The sequence below is a fragment of the Halichoerus grypus genome, chromosome 4, assembly GCF_964656455.1.
Source record: "Halichoerus grypus chromosome 4, mHalGry1.hap1.1, whole genome shotgun sequence".
Classification (NCBI taxonomy): Eukaryota; Metazoa; Chordata; class Mammalia; order Carnivora; family Phocidae; genus Halichoerus; species Halichoerus grypus.
Genome location: NC_135715.1, coordinates 184,262,522 through 184,281,573, shown reverse-complemented (window position 1 = coordinate 184,281,573; position 19,052 = coordinate 184,262,522). Strand labels below are relative to the sequence as shown.

At 42.2% G+C, this 19,052-nt stretch overlaps 1 protein-coding gene across 1 annotated transcript in view; it reads left to right on the top strand.

Moving 5' to 3' along the window:
* The window catches only part of DNER (delta/notch like EGF repeat containing), a 299,112-nt gene that overhangs the window by 226,400 nt on the left and 53,660 nt on the right, over positions 1-19,052 (top strand). The window contains exon 8 of the mRNA XM_036071529.2: positions 9,979-10,203. Coding sequence (XP_035927422.1) covers positions 9,979-10,203 — 225 coding nt within the window. The remainder of the gene's footprint in view (positions 1-9,978; positions 10,204-19,052) is intronic.

Sequence of the window (19,052 nt, the reverse complement as noted above, 5' to 3'; positions counted from 1 at the left end):
GATCCAGGAATGTTTCCTTTTGGTTTCAAAGGTCTGATTTCCACAATGTGTCTATCTCAAGGGTGTTGACTTCTTTATTTACGTAACAAATGCTCAGCAGGCAGAGTCATGTAAATATTGGCTCAAATATGGAATTCGAAGCAATGGTCAACTAGCTCAATTATAGTTTTGCATTAGCCCCTCTTTCCTTAGATTTCTTGCATAGTTCTGTCTTGTTTACTTTCCATTTTAATCCTTTAATCTTTCATCCTTCTCTAAACTTTCCCCTTGTTGCAGTGAGTTGTTTTAAGTGTCTTGACTGCTGGCATTGTTTCTACGTGTTTGAGTTTTTCTCTGGGGCTATTGTGTTTTCTTTCCAGCATTTTCTAATGTCTATCATAGGAAGTTTGTATGACTTGGAAGAGACCATTGCAAACAAGAAACATCACTATCTTCATCATTCTCTCTGTACCTTTTGATTAACATTATTAAATAATTTTTTTACTTTCTGCCCTTCAAGTAGGATTGTAAACCCAAATATATTTGCTCATTAGGTTCCAGTTGGGATCACATATTTACTTCTCCAGTGTAGTTAATCTGTTAATCTTTTAGTCAGTTCAGAAACACTATTATTATTGTTATTTTTATTAATTATAGTACAATATTCCACAAAGCAGCATTCTGTTTGTTCTCCATGTTTTGGAGTCTGAATGTATCCGTTGAATCCAAGAATGTTAAATTTTGTTTTCCAGTCCTCTTGCCTTGGCCACCATACCTAATTTGGTTTGCATATTCTGCAAGAGGAATTTTCCAGAACATTTACCTTAAGTGATCATTACTGATAGATTGACTTGTCAAAGGTCTGAAAGAGTTATGTTAATAGAAAGCGAAACTTTACCAAAGGCTATCTAAAATAATTGCTTTTAGAGTTATAACGTGATGCAGGAACAGGAAAAAGCCTAGAGGTTCCTAGGATTGAATGTGGAGTTTGAAATTCTTTGTACGTAATGTATGTTGAGAGAAAGCGGGGAGAGGGGGAGGGAGACGCAGAGGAGAAAACAGGACAATGAAAATCTTGGTTCATTTTTAGAATGTTTCTTGGAAACATGTTTCTTGGAAAGATGAAATCTGTGCTGGCTGAGTCTCAGCTACAGACGACCCCAAGACCTTTCCTACCTTGTCGTGTAAGATACCTTTCTCCCAGCACTCACAGAACTGCACTGCACTGTGTAGATTCACACAGAAGTGCACTTGAGAGTAAACTTTGCCTTAGCTTTGAGTCACAGACTTCTATATTTTTACACAGAGAAATCAGACTCCTATAGCATGACTTCTGTTTGGGGGATCACTTACATCTACTCATTTATAGATCTAGAAATTGAATATGCATTGTTTCTTCCCTGGGCTACAGTTTAGTTTTTGACACTCCATTCAGGTAACATTCAAGCTTTCTGTGATCAGTATCATGTTTACAAGCCAGCTTTGAGTCAGAATTTCAAGAACTTATACATTCACACCCGTGTAACATGTATTATGGCAAGAGCCACAAACTAGCCAACATCTGGCCTTGATCAGCAGATGGGGAGGCCAGGCCTGCATTGGTTGGCATCTTGGCTCCAAATCTGATATTTGGCTTATTTTAAAGATGACTTCTGGTTTTATAAGGAGTTGTTAGTACATGTGATATGTTTATTCCTTAGAACTCAAGTTTCATGATCGTATTTTTAAAATACCTTCCATGTGATACTGGAAATACTGAGAACCAGCGAGGCCCAGGGCATTTCAAATGCACAGAGTTCAAAATTTATAATTGCTAAGGGATCTCCATGTTCTAAAGCTATCTAAAATTAAAGAAGTTAGGATACTGATGGGTTTAATCTGGCTGTAATTTCTTTTGCTTGCATGGCACCTTCAGCTTTTCAAGTGCTTTAAGACAAACTCTCTTATGGGAGGCAGCCTAGCATGGGGCTTAAGAACACAGATGTGGAGTCACACAGACCTCATTTTGACTCTTGCTTTTCTCACTTACCAACTGATGTCCCTGGACTAGTTCTCTGATATATAATCTCTAAGCCTTCTTTTGTAAAAGTGGATAATAGTAGAATCTAACTGAGCCAGTGGTTGTGATAAATCAAAGCAATAGATGCCAATTGCTTAATGTAGCGTCTGGTATATAATAAGAACTCAGTATTTGCTATTACTGTTAACACCGATTCCTCTTCTTTTTCCTCTATTAGTATAACTATTTGATTTATACAGCTGTCTTATCATCTCTATTTTTAACAAATGAGGAAGCTAAGACATCAAAGAAGAGCTAGTTATTTGATTGCATTGGCATGGTTTATCAATCAGAATTTGGTTTAGTTGCAAACAATAGACACCCCAAATAACTGTAGGTTTATCCCAAGTTTAGAAGTCAGCTAACATAGGGGTGCCTGGGTGGCTCAGTAGGTTAAGTGTCTGCCTTCAGCTCAGGTCATGATCCTAGGGTCCTGAGATCCAGCCCCGCTGGGGCTCAGTGCTCAGCAGGGCGCCTGCTCCCCCTTCTCCTTCTGCCCCTCTGCCCCTCCCCCTTTGCCCTCTGCCTCTCCCCACCACTCATGCATGCTTGCGAGCACGTGTGCACTCTCTCAAAAAAAAAAAAAAAGTCAGCTAGGGTAAGTCTTCCAAATTTGTCTTTTTTTTCTTTTTTCAATGTTGTTTTAGGTTTTCTAGGTTCCTTGCATGTCGATATAAATTAGAGAGTCACCTTGTCAATTTTGTACAAAAAAAAAAATTTCCTTTGGTTTATTCTCTTAGAGGAGACTATCCATTATTTCACCATTAAATGTGAAGTTACCTGCAAGTTTTTTGTTTATGCCCTGTCTTATGGAGGAAATGGCCTCTGTTTTAGTTTGCTGATAGTCCCCCCCCTTTCAAAAATAATAAGTGGATATTGATTTTTGTCAAACAATTTTCTCACATCTATCGAAATGACTAACTTGTTTCATGTGCATGTGTATAGAATTTGTGTTCTGAGTCTTTGGGTATAGTTTTATATTAATATTAATTAGGTCAAGATGGTTCAATAATGTTTTGAAATATTGTAGACATGAGCTCGTTCTGTCAATTTATTCTGTCAGGTAATAAGAAAGAGGTCCTTCTCTGATGGGGTCCATTTTTCCCTCTGGCAGTTTTTTTTCATATATTTTGAAGTTCTTTTATTAGGTGTCTGCACATTTAGGGTTGTTATATCTTCTTGATAGATTGCCCACTTTTTCATGTTAAATGGCCCTCCTTACCTCTGATAATACTCGTGGTCTTAAAATCACCTTTTCTGATATAATATCGCCACACTAGGTTTCTTACACTTTTTTTTCCCGTAATGTATCTTTTCCCATCTTTTCACATCAATATTTATGTCTTTTTATTTAAAATGGGTTTCTCTGAGAGAACATGTAATTCAGCCCGCTTTTTTTGTTCAGTCTTACAATCTCTGCATTGTTAGTATTTACTTTCAATGTAATTATGGATAGAACTGGATGCTGTTTTCTGTTCATCTCCTATGTTCTTTGTTTTATTCTTCCTTTCCTTCCTTCTTTTGGGAAAATTGAATCTTTAGAAAGTTTTTTTCTCTTCAGTTGGCTTTTTAAGGATATCTTTGTTTTCTGCTATTGTTTCAGTTCTTAATTTTTTGTTTTTATTTAGTGGTTGCTCTGGGCATTACAGTATCGAATGATAGTATAATTCTATCAACTACCCCCCTCATTCTTTGTTCTATTGTTGTCATGTACTTTCTAAGTATGTTATAACATTATAATTCAGTGTTGTTAATTTTGCTTCAGATAGCCAGTTAAGGAGCACCTGAGTGGCTCAGTCAGTTGGGCATCTGGCTCTTGATTTTGGCTCAGCCGTGATCTCAGGGTTGTGAGATTGAGCCCTGCATCAGGCTCTAGGCTCAGCGGGGAGTCTGCTTTAGATTCTCTCTCACTCTCCCTCTGTCCCTCCCCTCCACTCACCTTTGCACTCTCTCTCAATAAATAAATAAATAAATAAATAAATAAATAAATAAATATTTAAATAGCTAGTTGTTTTTAAATAAAAAAAAGAAAAAAATAACATCTCCAAATGTACCATTTTCAGTGTTCTTCATATCCTCCTATAAACTTGAGTTTCCATCTATATTATCATTTACATTCTGTTTTAATAACACTCTTTAATGTTTTTGTAGTAAGGTAGATATTTTGGCAACAAATTCTCTTAGCTGTTCTTTGTTAGAAAATGTCTTAATTTAGCCTCATTATTTAAAGTGATTTTCCCTGGAAATAGAATTCTTGGAGATAGGTTTATTCTTTTAGTATCTTAAAGAGGTAATTTTACTGTCTTTTGCCTCCATAGATCCTAATGAAACGTCATCTGTAATTCTTTTTGTTGTTCAATGTATGTATTTTGTCTTTTTCTTCTGGATACTTTTAATATTTTTTTCTAGTTTTTGGTGTTCAGTATTTTGACTATGAGGTACTTGTTTGTTTTCTTTGAGTTTGTCCTTCCTGGGGTTCACTGAGCACTATTGTCTATGGGTTATTTTCTACCAAATCAGGGAAAAAAAATACTCAGCCATGATTTCTATGGTCCAGACGGTAGAGTGAATGAAGGGATAAGATAAAACAGGGCAAAAGGTGCATGCTAACTCTTTTTTAAGGAAGTTTCTCAGGAGCAACCTCAAGAGATTTCCATTTATATCCCATTACCCAGAATTTTGTCATTTACATTGGGCCACAGAGGAGACTGGCAAATGTAGCCATTACTCTGTGCAGCTGGGTGACCAGATGTTCTCCTGCGGTGAAAGCAGAGGAGACAGATACCAGAGAGGACGCGCCCTTTCTGCAACACATAGCCAGCAAGTGACAGAGCTCTGACAGATCCTGGGTTACCTGTTTTCACGTTCTTGGCCCTTCTGCCACACCCCGGGCATCAAGTGTTAACGACAGGAAGTACTAGTTAGAAGCTTGGATTTGGGAGTCAGACTGCCTGCGTTCCAACCCATCCTTGCCATTTTCTAGCTGTGTAACCTTGGGCAAGTTAGTTGATGTTTCTGTGCCTCTGTTTACCCATCTGAAAAGGAAATAATAGTACTAACTCAGAGAACTGAAACTAGGGTTAAATGAGTTAATATAGCCAGACCACTTGGAATGGTGCCCGGTATGGACAAGTGTTTGCCATTAACAGATACTGTTTCAGTAGCTTGTCCTTTTGAGCCTGTGCGGAAACGCTGCCAGAGACACCCCTGCCTGTCGCCTCTTCCCACCACTGCTTGCTCTGGGACCCCACCTCCGTTTGTCAGCCTCGCTGGATTGCCCAATAACTGTGCAGGTGTTTAGAGAACAGTGTGTGAGCACCCCCTGATTCCAAAACACTCCCCCTTAGATATCTCCCAGGACTCCATCCCCAAGGATTCATGAACATGTGAAATCTGATGACATTTCAGAGATTGGCTGACAGGCCCGCCTCTCTCCTGTTGCCCTAACCACAAACTCTGGGTGTAAAGGCAACCTGGAATTTCCCCAGAACCACTGCTTAAAGGAAGGAGCATCCAACATGTACTGAGCACCACCTGCCATCTTGTTTCATCCAACAGGGCAGGGGTCACCCTCATTTTATATGCAAGAAAATTAAAGCACAAAATGATTAAGTACTTTGCCCAAGGTCACACAGCTAGCAGGAAGATCCAAACTTTGGTTTTCTGGCCTTGCCTTCTTTGTGTTATAAAACTTTGTCCCTTTCTCTCTCTGGAAGGTCATTTAAGAGGTGGCTATGGAAGGTATGAGTCATTTACAGAGGATGTCCCATTAATAAGAGGATAACAATTGCTTGGGTAATGGAAATAGAGAATTTGCTGGTCACAGCAGTTGTGTCTTAGCTCGGGCTTCCATGACAGAATGCCGTAGATGGTTGGCTTAAACAACAGACATTGATTTCTCACAGGAATGGAGGCTGAGAAATCTGAGATCGGGGGACGAGCATGGCCAGGTTCTAGTGAGGACTGTCTTCCAGACACTTGCCTCAAGTATTAGCATCCACACCTATGAATTTGATTCTCATCCATATATGTCTGACCCCCAGCCCATGTCCTCTCCTTCATATCTCTTTCCTGAGCACCAGATCTGCATAGTTAACTGACTCCTCAACAACCACAAAAGTACCTCAAGTCAACCTGTGCAAAGCTGAGCTCATCATTCTGCACTGGGAATCTCCTCGTCTGTCGATCATTGTTGGTAACAACACCATCCACATTGTACCCTAGTCTGGAAAAGCACAATTATAGCTGTTTCTTACTGAATGCTTGTTATTTGCCAGTCACCATGCCAAATGTTTTCCAGAGTTTTTCATTTAAGCTTCGCAAAACCACGTGCTGTCAGCATCATCATGCCCATTCCATGAACGCAGAGACATAAGGTCAAGATGATTAAGGACTTAAGGTCTCACGGTTACTCGTACTTTGGTCAGTAATTCCCACTTTGGCTCCAAAGCCCGTGGTTCACATTAAGTCACACGGAGAAGGCACACGCAGTGCCCACAGACGTGTTTTAGTTACCAGAGAAGTGACTTATCAACATTTTAAACTAGGAGGGGTTCAAACAAGAACCCAGATTTCAGATATTTCTTGACAATTCAGAAGATTTGGCAAGGGGAACCACCTTCCAAGCGGCAGCAGTGGGCTGCAGGTGGGCGGCAGCCACCCCCTTTGGAATGCACTCTGGGGGCGTGCATTCTCCAGTCCGGCGCAGTCCCTACCATTCCCGGCTGTCTTACCACTGGCCCGCGTCCGTCGTCAGCGCTGCCTGCCTGACTCTTTCTGGTATTGGGGTTTAAGGCTCCCGTTACCTTGTGTCCGTAGGCTCTCCCCTCTCTTTCATTCTTCCACCATCTAATGGGTCCCTGAACTGACAGTGTTGGCTTGTGCAATCATTTACTGTCTGTCTCACATTCTTCATCCCTAATGCTACAAATTGTTCCTCCTAACCTCTCACCCCAGTTACGCTAGTAAACACCTGCTTTCCTGCTTCCAGTCTTGATAGCCATTAATTCACTCTCCACACTGCTTACAATTAGGGATATCAAAAACAAAACAAAACAAAACAAAACAAAAAACAGGAATAGATGATGTCCAGGGGCTTCAGAATAAAATGCAGACTCCTTATGGAGGCTTGCAAGACTGTTCATGATCTGGCCTCTGACCAGGGGCCTCATTTATGTTCACTTTCCACCCTCCCCTTGACCTTATTGAAATATGGGCTCTCCCCTTCACATCTCCTTGCATATTTACTCATCTTTCTCTCTTTCTTGGAATATGCTATGTGGATTATGTGAATATTTGTAATGGAGTCTACCAACATGGATCTAGAGTGATTGCCTTTCTAAAATTTGTATTTTTTTAAATTTTGACTTGATGGATGAGTCTTCGACTTCTTTTTCCATTCAGATACAAACAGGATAGAAACATGAGTCCCGATTATGTTTATACATCTTAACACCTTAACTGGCCCATCACTGACTTCTGTGCTGTATTGCAGAGTAGCAAGAGATTGGGCTTAGTATCCCCACTCTGCCATCTACTAGCTACATAGACTTCAGCAGGCTACTTTATGTATGTTTCTGTGTCATCTGTTAAGTAGAGCTACTAAGGGTTCTTTTATCATACAATTACAGTGGGGTTTGGAGAAATAATGCATGGAAAGGCTTAGAACCATCTGGTGCACACCAGCCCCCAAGGGATGTCCACTATTTTTGTTACTCTTACCATTCTAATTTAATTCATTTATTCAGCATTGGATCAGGAGCTCTTTCAGGAATTTTGCTATGTATCTTTTTAGAACCCACAACGACTTTATGAAGAAAATAATTTCAGCTCTTTTCTGGATAAGGCAGCAGATTAGAGCGGTCGGGGCTTGCCTTGGTCGCTGTTTGTCCCATGGTAATAAGTATTTAAGTGTCTCCTTTTCATTCAGAGTAAAATGGAACACATCTCATGAAAGATGGAATTATATTCCTTTCCAGGCCGTGAAGGGACTCTTTGGAGAATTCAAGTGTTATTAAAACTGATGTGGGACATTTTTAGTATCATTTCTAAAATTTAAAAACTACCGGGAACTTTATAAAATGTTGAATAGAATTGGATTTTGAAAAGGTTTTCTGTTTCTGGATGGAAAAATACCAAGTTGATTATGCCAATTTATGAGGGATGCTTCAGACAATTAAGTCTGGGAGCTATTTTTGTTTGTTTTATATATTCACTGTGTCCTTAACAGTAACAACAGAAATTGCCAATATTGTCAGGAGTTCTGTGTGAAGATGGGGTAAATACAAACTTAAATGTAGACAAGAAGGGGCGCCTGGGTGGCTTAGTCAGTTGAGTGTCTGCCTTCGGCTCAGGTCATAATCCTGGGGTCCTGGGATCGAGTCCTGCATCAGGTTCCTTGCTCAGCGGGGAGTCTGCTTCTCCCTCTCCGCACCCCCCATGCTTTTTCTGTCTCAAATAAATAAATAAAATCTTTAAAAAACATGTAGACAAGAAAAGTTGAAGAGAATATTGGAATAAAAACTATTAGTAAAATTATTTAACTTTGTTTCTAAAATTTGAACCATCTTCGTTTCATTTTCAAGCTGCTTTTATACTGTGAAAAGAATAGGTTTTCCTAAAGCATTTGAAATCCCTACATGGATACACAAGCCTACAGACCCACATATATGTATGTACACATTTTAAAATTGAGAAATACTGAAACACATATACAGAAAACAAAATAAATATCACCTACACAATTAGCACATTTAATATTTTTTTAAATTGTACCTCAGTAAGAGGTACAATTTAGATATAAATCTCATTAATTTTAGGTACGTAACTCAGTGCTTTTTGTAAATGTATCACCACAATGGAATATTAGACCATTTATGTGGACCCCAAAGACTGCTCATGGCCATTCAAGGTCAGTCCCCTCTTCCTACCCAGCCCCAGGCAAGCACCAATCTATTTTCTATATCTATAGATTTGCTTTTTCTGGACATTTCTTATAAGTAGAATCACAATATGTGTTGTTTTTTAACTGCTTTCTTTCAGTAGCGTAATTTTTTTTGGGTGCATCCACAATGTAGCATGAGTGAGAACTTAGATCCCTTTTATTGCTGGGTAGTACTCCATTATATAGACACACCATAGTTTGTTTATCCATTACAGTAACCAACTTAAAAAGTATATATTTAAGAAACGCTAACAGTGGCTCTTCTAGAGAGAAGAATGAGGTATAAGGGATTTGGGTGGGAGATCTTTTCATTTTTACTATTTTATATGGGTTTATTTTTTAAATTCAAGATTATATCTTTTTTGAAGCAAAGGTAAGGAATGCCTTTCCTCCAGCAATATGTATAAAATAAGAGGACAAAGCCCTCCACTGACCCCAACCCTCCCTTCCTGAACGTAATCACCATTAATTTATTTTTGGCATCTTTCTAGACTGTATGCACACACATACATATGCACATGTACACCTATAAATATATTCATGTCCCTGTATGTCTGTACATCTAAGTGGTCATATATCTTACATTTCAACAAATTGGAAGCCCAGGGCTTAATATTTTAACCGGTTCCCAAAGCTAAGAAGACCTGCCTTCCCTCTATCATTGGGTTGTCTGTATCTGGAAACTGTTAAATGAGTTAATCACTTCACAGTGAGGAACATTTAAGAACGGACCCAGTTTATTTATTTATTTTTAAAGATTTTATTTATTTGAGAGACAGAGGGAGAGCACAGAGGGAGAGTGAGAAGCAGACTTCCTGCTGAATGGAAAGCCCCATGCCAGGCTCGATCCCAGGACACTGAGATCATGACCTGAGCTGAAGGCAGACGCTTAACCGACTGAGCCATCCAAATGCCCCATGGACCAAGTTTATTAGCTATGATGTGTGAACATGGTTTAATTTATTTCTTACCCGTCCCTGTCCGTGTTTTCTGGCAGGATACTTCGGTGCTGCCTGCGAGGAAAAGGTGGACCCCTGTGCCTCGTCCCCATGCCAGAACAATGGCACCTGCCACGCGGACGGCATGCATTTCAGCTGCAGCTGCAGCTTGGGCTTCACGGGGCCAGCGTGTGCCCAGCTCGTGGACTTCTGCGCACTCAGCCCCTGCGCGCACGGCACCTGCCACAGTGTGGGCACCAGCTATAAATGCCTCTGTGACCCAGGTTGGTACCGTCATGGGACGCAAGTCCTTGCTCTCTCCAGTCTCAGACTTTGACCTTTTGTTTTGCATCTAGGCAGATGTTGGCTCCCCAAATGTGTTCACTTGTCCATAGGCATACACCCCACTCATTCATGACACCCTTTCTCTTTATTCTTACTCTTGGCAGCGTTTTAAAAACACCCTTTCCTCTCTCCGTGAGCAGGTCACAGTCATTATGACAAAATAAGAAAAATACGGGTAAGCAAAATAAGAAAATTAAAAACAGGCTTAATCTCCGAACAGCTTAATTATTTTTTCACGATTTACTAGAGGTCATTCCCCACCTTTTACTGGATTGTATTTCTTTTAATACCATGTTCTTAAGTTAATGGAGTATGTTTTTCTTTTTTAATGGGCATAAAAAGCAAGACGCAATCCATTTAGAATTTTCTCATCTATTAAAATTCTTACTCTGTGCACTGTATGTGTTATCGGACCCGTGATGCCCTCTGCAAATGTTCAGAAGTTCCATCATTTATTTCCCAAAGGTCTTCTGCGTCGTACTGATTTTTTTATTGTGTAAATTTTGAGACTCAGAAGTCACAGTGATTTCTAGTCAAAATTTGTGCCGGTGCAACCTACCTGTGTGGTCCTGAAAAGAACACACACAGGTGACTCTTTCTGGTTGCTTCTCTTCTGCCTCTGTCTCTCCTTCCTTGCACGAGCTAGCCCTTCAGAATGCGTTGAAGTGCGATTCCTCACACGTGTGCCTGACCCGTCCGCATGGAGGCCAGTTCCCTGGTTTTGCTGGAGTCCTGGGTCTGCTCGTGCAGTGCCTTCCACCTGGATGCCTGCTCCCTGTCACCCCATTTCACCTGCAGACTTCACCTGGGCCCAACACACTTTCCTCCCTCTGAATTCCAGCAGTCACCCTCGAGATCACTTGCCTGGTCTTTAAAACATTATATTAATTGTCTGTCTCCCCAAAGGGGGTAGGAGGAAGTGTATTTTATTAGTAACCTTTGTGTAACCATAATAACCCCAAACCACCATTTAGTGAGCACGAATCTTTCTAGGTTTTGAGCTGGGTGCTTCACATCCCTGGTCCTTACAGTGCCCTCCCTGCAAGCTAGATATTGCCGAGACACATTTAGGGATTGTGTCATACTTGCTTTAGTCATGTGCCTGCAGCCATACACCCAGAAGGGGGCTGAATGCAGGTGCCAACCCAGTGCCGTGGTCCTAGAACTTTCAAGGGGCACATCTCATACTCATGATTCAATGAAGGAATTAGTAGGAAATCCAGCTAAGCATTGAGCGGTGTTGAAAACCTTTTCATGGAGACTCTTAATTCTGGGTGGCTCAGTCAGTTAAGCATCTGACTCTTGATTTCAGCTCAGGTCATGATCTCAGGGTCGTGAGATTGAGCCCCATGTCAGGCTTTGTGGTCAGCACAGAGTCTGCTTGTCCCTCTCCTTCTGCCCCTCCCCCTGCCCAGGCTCTCGCTCTCTCTTAAATAAATAAATAAAATCTAAAAAAAAAAAGATATATATATATATATGAAGAGAGAAAGAGAGAGAAATATTGAAAGAGATTGATTTTAAGGAATTGGCTCATGTAATTGTGAGAATGGGCAAGTTCTCAATTTATAGTCCAAGATGGCAGGCTGGAAACTCAGGCAGGGTTTCCTTGTTACAGTTTTGAGCCTGAATTCCTTCTTATGAAACCTCACTCTTTGCTCTTAGGCCTTCAACTGATTGGATGAGGCCCACCCACATTTTGGAGGGTAATCACTTTGCTCAAAGCCTACTGCTTTAAAAATGAATCTCATCTAAAAAATACCTTCACAGCAACATCTAGACTAGCGTTTGACAACATCCTTGGGTGCTGTGGCTTAGCCAAGTTAGCACATGAAATTAACGCTCACAGTAACATTTTTGGGTTTCCCATTAAACCTTGAGGTGAAGAAGTTTCTCCACCTCTCCGTCTGCCATGAGAGACTTTCCTGTGCTTACCCGCATCCTCTCCTGTCAGAGCCATGGTGCAAATGGGAATGGCTCCCCCGCCGGAAGCCCAGTTTTCCACCATGTGTGAGGCAGTGTGGGTGCCGTGGAGCTGGGCGTGCTGAGGCCGGGGCAGCGCAGGGCGGTACGAAGACCACTGTGTCTGCAAACGAAGCAAGCTGCAGCGGTGCTGGGGAGAACACAGTCTCACTCACGTCGTGACTCATGAGTGCGCGGCTCCCAGCGCTCTGCGTTTCGTACGCATGGCATCATCCCCAGCCCCCCGGCAGCCATCGGAGGCAAAATGGTTCTGTCAGGAACTTCCTCCCTACTTCGATACAAGACTCCTGAGAGTGCTGCTTCCATCAGTGAAGGCCCACCTATCTCCTACTCTTTCTCTTTGCACACTGGGAGGTGAGAACCAACCTGTGAGATCCCATCCCATTGACTATCACCACAGGAAACTCACAGGACTTCTCTGGACCTCAGTTTTTATATTTTTATGAAGAACGTCTTAGATGCTTGTCAATTCAGTGGTAGTTGGTGTCACAGCCTAGACTGGGACAAGTTGCTGACCGTGGTCTGCTGTGTGTGAGACGTTAAATGTGGCATGTGGCACGTTCCCAGGCATGGAGTAGTAAGAGCTATTGCCCTTTCTTTCCATCCACGGACATTCCAGCATCTCTTTTCTATCTTTTTCTTTCTTTCTTTTTCTTTCTTTCTTTCTTTCTTCCTTTCTTCTTTCTTTCTTTCTTTCTTTCCTTCTTTCTTTTTCTTTCTCCTTCCTTCCTTCCTTCCTTGACTAGGACATAATCTACACACACATTTATTAGGTGGTCTCTCCCCCGGACAGAGCCTTGGAGTTCTGTCAGAGTTCTCTCATCGAATTTGGGAGATAAAATTGCTTTCAGAGGGGTTGCTTTCTCAGATCATTAGGTGACATTGTGTGCAATAAAAAAGGTATCTTAACATCTGGGAAGAATTTACATTTTAAGAGGTGAAAATGACAATTCTCTGAATATGAAATTTTTAGTCTTAATCTTTTGGAGCATGTAATTGCTTTACCACTAGTTTGCATAATAGAAGAATCTCACAAGAATAGGTGAAATTGGGTGTCTAGCTGAAGAGCGCCAAGCCCGATCATCTTTACAGAGAGCAAACCAATCCCATTTCATAAAATGACAGCAGATTGAAATCATGTCAGGTTGATAATTAGTTCCCATCTGACAAAATGCCATTTGGATGACTGCAAATCAGATTTGCCAGGTGCTTTATTTTCAAACCTCATTTTTAGCTTATCAGGCTAGGGGTTTCTGATGGGATTTTAATATTAAATAATAAAATGTCAGCACTGAGTAATCACTGAAATACTATCTTTCAGTGACAGTGTTAAGTGATAGGCCACAAATACTCCAAAAAAAAAAAAAGGCAAATTGAAATCTCCCCAAGACCAGAGAAAGTGAGAATTTGGAGCCTTGTAAGCACTGTAGGGTGGAGTGCCAAGGTGCGAGGAACTTGCTGGGGGTGGAGGGGGCATGCTTGCAGGTGGAAGCCATGGTGTTTCATGCGCTCTCAGTACAATAGTAGCATCTGCAGGTGCCATTTGGGTGATGACCAATACTGGAAGGAATCCCTGGTTGGAGATGGTTTGTCTGAGTTCACTGGTCTTGGCCCATGCCTAACGCAATTGAATCATTACTCTGACCTTGTTTGTTGAATTGAATTAACCACACCATTATAGAATGTGCCTTAAGTTACTATTTAAAGGATTTAAAATATAAGGCATCAGAGGATTTTTACGTGGCTATACAAATATCAGGTTTTGTCTTTGTGAATAACCTTAGATGCTCATTGGTTGTCACCAATGAGACCTGGGGCAAGTTGCCAATCATGTGTCTCTGCTGATTCTTCACCAGAGGGTCTGTAACTCATTTAGATCATCCAGGCTATAAAAGAAAGAAAGTTTAGCCTTTTCTGAAGAACACCTTTTTAAAGGAAGCTATAGGAATTTCAGATACTTTTTATATATGCCCTACGTGCAGGCTGCACCTCTGGTCTCTGAGGCCGGAAAGGTAGCTGTCATTGCTTCCTTTAAACTCAGACTTGGCAATATCAGCACTCTGATAATGTCTTCTGGAAACACAATCTAAGATAAAACTTACTGCTTTGGATTTCAGTAGCAATTCAACAGCCATAAAGAAAAAAGTACACCTACAAGATATGAAGACATTTAGCTTGCTAATGAATGCTTAATTGCATTTAGATTCTTGGATATGTACAGTGGACAGCTTTCATCTTCTATGAACCAGAAAACTTTCTTTACTAGGTTCACTAAGATGGAGACAATTCTTATGTTTAACAAGCTCTAAGGGGTTCTTGATCTACATAGCGCAGTATCCCTAAGAATTATAGATTGTATACAATATATTGTCTTTTCCCACATCCCAACTCTATTACCATGCCCTTACTTTTTTATATTGCAAAATATGATATCTGTCCTCACCATGGGGATCCCAAATAGAGTCTTGTCTACCTAGCTAACAGCTGTAGTAAGTCTTTGTAATCTGTACTTACCTAAGAAAAAAATTTAAGTCTCTACATTGACATCATGATGACAGTAAGAACACTGATATATGGGGGCTTGTTGGACAATTATAGGTAGGCCTTGGAGGTGTTAGGAGCTGGCCTGGTGCTCACAGCTGGGCCATTGTGTCTCCTATTGGGCACGGGGACATAAACAATCCCACAGAAACTGACACCAGGCATGGTCACTCCTAGGCCATGATAGTGAGACAAACAAGACCATTTCATAATTCTAAGTACAGACAAAACCAAGGTCACCATGCAACCAACACAATACCACACTTCCTCTTCCCTCACAAATAAATTGAGGGCCAGCTGCTTCTTTAGCAGTTACAGCTTTGACCTTGAGCTAGCTTGCCCTTGCTATAGATAAGATTTATTGAGATACTCAAGCATAGAGCTGCTCCTGCTTTCTGACCCCCCACTCTAGAGTGAATCCTCCCCAGATCATCCAGCTGGAGTTCAAATCCTGTAAGTAGCATCTAACCCCCTTTTACAGAGACACCTCCCGGTTCCCATGATGTGTGTTCTCCCTTGCTGCAGTGTGTGATAAACCCGACTTGTTCAACTCTAGGTGTATCCCTGGTAGCCTTTAGTTGGAGAGCATTGACTGGACTTAACTGATTGAAATGCTCAAAATATTGAAAGTTCAATCAATTGAAGTTTTGTATTAACAACAGTCCAGTCAGAATTTCCAGCGAGTTGGACAGGGAAATATTGTGGATTTATACACGGGGGAAGGACACTATGGAACAAAAGTCCTGGGTGAGGGTGGGAGGGGGAGGAGAAGGGAGGTTCAGAGAACCGTAGATGCAGCTGGCTGCAGAATAAGTTGCCCTGGGTGCTGTAGTGAGTGGTAAGGCTGAAATGCTCACTGGGGCACACTGGGGAGACTCTAGATGCTGAGTTTGCAAAATGAAGACTTGGGGACATTTTGCACGGTATGGGAACTGATCTGTGTTTTATTTATTTTTTTAAAGATGTTATTTATTTATTTGACAGAGAGAGACACAGAGAGAGGGGGAACACAAGCAGAGGGAGTTGGAGAGGGAGAAGCAGGCTTCCCGCCAAGCAGGGAGCCCGATGTGGGGCTCAATCCCAGGACCCTGGGATCATGACCTGAGGCTAAGGCAGATGCTTAACGACTGAGCCACCCAGGCGCCCCCTGATATGTGTTTTAGAAAGATTGTTCTGATAGAATTGGGAGATTTCTAGGGAGAATGAGTGATTCTAGGAAGAATGGGGAAGAAAGATGATTCTGGCAGAATTAGATATTACAGATCGATGGAATTACAGTCAAGAAGAGAAGGTAAGACAGCAGAGGAGTCAGGAAGCTCAGGCAGGTGGAAGTGAGGGCTTGAACCTGTGGCAGTGGGAATGAAAGGTTGGACCTAAAATCTAATCGACAGGTGGAATCGTCAGAGTTGTCAGCTGAATGCAGGGAATGAGGGTCAGAATGGAGCCGAAGGTACCTCTCCAGCTTTAACTTGGGAAACTCAGAGAAATAGGAGAGTGCTGAAGAAGCCTTAAGCCTCCCACACCACGGGACGCTGAGGAATCTGCCCCAGTGGTGTCCACAGCCGCTGCCACGGCCATACTTCATCACCATTTTGTTTTTATTCTAATTTGGGGGACATTCGGGGAGAATTAGTGATATTTGCCTTCTTTAGGCTGGTGACCCGAGGGGTTGATAGAAGGGAAGAAAGGACACCAGTAATGAGTGAAGGGCACTTGCTGGTGGAGCATATGGAGTTTTTATGAGAGTCTTGACGTTAAAAATCTATTCACAAGGCTGCTTTTTAACCTCACTTTAAACGGCTAATCCGTATGTATGAACGTGTTGATGAACCGGCCTTTAATTATAGAGGATTTCTGTTCCTTCTCCTCCCACCGCTCCGCTTAAAATTCAAGTGGTTGAGAGCTCATTCGTGGCTGAACTATTGTTGAAAAGGAATGAAGTTTACCTGCTCACTGTAGGTTTTACAATCGTCTGTGAGGACAGCAGAAAGCATTTGACATCCCCTTACCTGGAATGCAGGCCGGGGATGGCAGCTGATAATAGCTTGCTTCACTACGCTGTGCATTTCTGAGGACGGCTCTATGTGAGATGCCGCCATCACATAATTGCAGGAACTTCTCATGAAGTTCATGGCCGTGAAGGTCGGATGGGGACATAGTTGAAACTCTTTTACAACTAAGCCATTGACTCTTATTTTGTTTTGTGGTGGGGACTTAATTACGATCCGATTGCTAGTGTTTTTCAGCTTTGCTGAGAGTCTGGGCATCTGGAATTGAGAACTGAAAGTCAGCATCCTTGCCTCTCTTCCCAGCTGTGAGGGAAAGGGGCCTGGCTGAGAGTTGAGCAGAGCCCAACTCAAGTCTCAGCTTTGTCACTGAGCAGCTGTGCGGTTGGCCTCTGGCAGCCTCAGTTTCCTCTTCTACGAAATGGGGATAAACCATAAAGCTCAGATGAGATGATGCATATGGTCTTGCGCTTTGAAATCTATAAAACACGAAGCAGTTTGCAGATGTCCGCTATGCTTTTCCCTGGGGAAGATCAGTGAGGAATGATTAAATCTGTGCCCCGATTCTTTTCATATGAGGTTCAAGGCTAGAGTTGGAGTGGAGGTGGGATCCGTCTTCATGGCCGTAGTGGGTACGGGTCCACCTTCTTACAGGATTAAGTGATTGCTTGCTGCCTGGGCTCTCGGTGGCTTCAGGGATAAATATTTAAGTGCCTGGTGCTGGGCAGATCTCTTTAAGTGCAATGGCTCCTCAGATCCCCACAGTCCTTAAGTAGGAACACCATGGTTGTTGCCATTTCTGAGCCCAAGACTACAGAGCTAGTTAAGGATGAAGCCAGGATTGAACCCTGGGCATTTGGGATCCAGAGCCTCTGTTATTTCAGAGTAAACAGGAAATGGGTTCAAACTGTGGCTTTGACTCACTAGTGATAAGTAAAAGACTGAAAAATGAAATATTTTAACCAGATTTCCTAAGCAGTAGTTGTCTTAATAGCTACCTCAGAAGAACACATTAAACTGGGGTTCATCAGGACCTTGTATGTATCCAGGTACGTATCCAGGTACTGCTCTTCATTCGGGCAGCTTTGCCTAAGTAGCTCGCATCTATGAGAACTGCCTACATCGGACTCCGTGCCAGTCACTTGACAAAATTCTCTCTTACTTAACTCCAGGTTGTAGGATTCCTATTTTTTAATTCAAGGATGAAGAAGTTGAGGCAGTGAGAGTATAACAGTAGGAGGCGGCGGTGACAGAGCCCCAAATTTAACTGGGTTTGCCTAGCACTGAAGTTCTTGACCAACAGGTAGACGCTCAGCAGAAGCCTACTTGTGTCCCCCCAACCCCAGTTACGTGTGAACCTGGGCACTCACGTATGTTTGAGCCCATCATGAGAAGAAGCTTCTAGACTCCTCTTGTCTCAGCACAGCTCCTGGGATGCGGCTTGAAAAGCGGCCTTGGTTGTGGTCCAGCGAGTGGCTCCTGACCAGCACAGAGAAACGCAGTTCTGACTTGCAAAGAGATTGAGCTGCTCGTGGGGAGGGGGGCCCCTTCCACTTTTATTACACCGCAGATTCAGCTCCTTCAAAATTGTTGCTGGGGGCTACCTGGGACCGAAACTTAGGACCGCATCTCACCGGTGCGTGCTGCTTACACCTGTTTAAATAAGCTGCTCTCCTGTGACTCAGATGAGAAATACAGACACGGTCACGTGACAGATGTGTCACCCTTCAGCTGAGGTGGTCTCTCTCTTGAGGGGTGGTGCTTCTCCCTCCTGGGGGCCCCAATGCCTAGAAGCAATACGACCTTTTTTCTTACCACTGGAATCTGAAAGTCCAGACCACAAGGCAGTACACATTCCTTAGTCCACACTTCCTTTCAGTTGGGCTTATCCCATCGAAAGACATACTTTTACTAATGAATTAAACCTTGGACATTTGCTCTGATCTGTAGCATCAGAAACCACCTGGTATTGAAAAAAATGAAACATGATCTGGATCACCATCAACATATCATTAAGACTTCAGTCCAAACAGCTAACGGTCTCTCCAGGCAACCCCTCTAAAGCCATATGGGATTTTAGATGGCGCACTGTGGTATTGCATAAGGAGGCAGCTGATGACACGGGAGAGGACACGCTGCTCCACAAAATCAGTAAGTGCTTTGAGTTGACAGTGTGCTGGAATAAAAAAAGAGGTCATCACTGTGCTGCAGGCACACCTAGGGGCTCAGAATCTTCATTAAAATGGAAGCAATTTTATAAA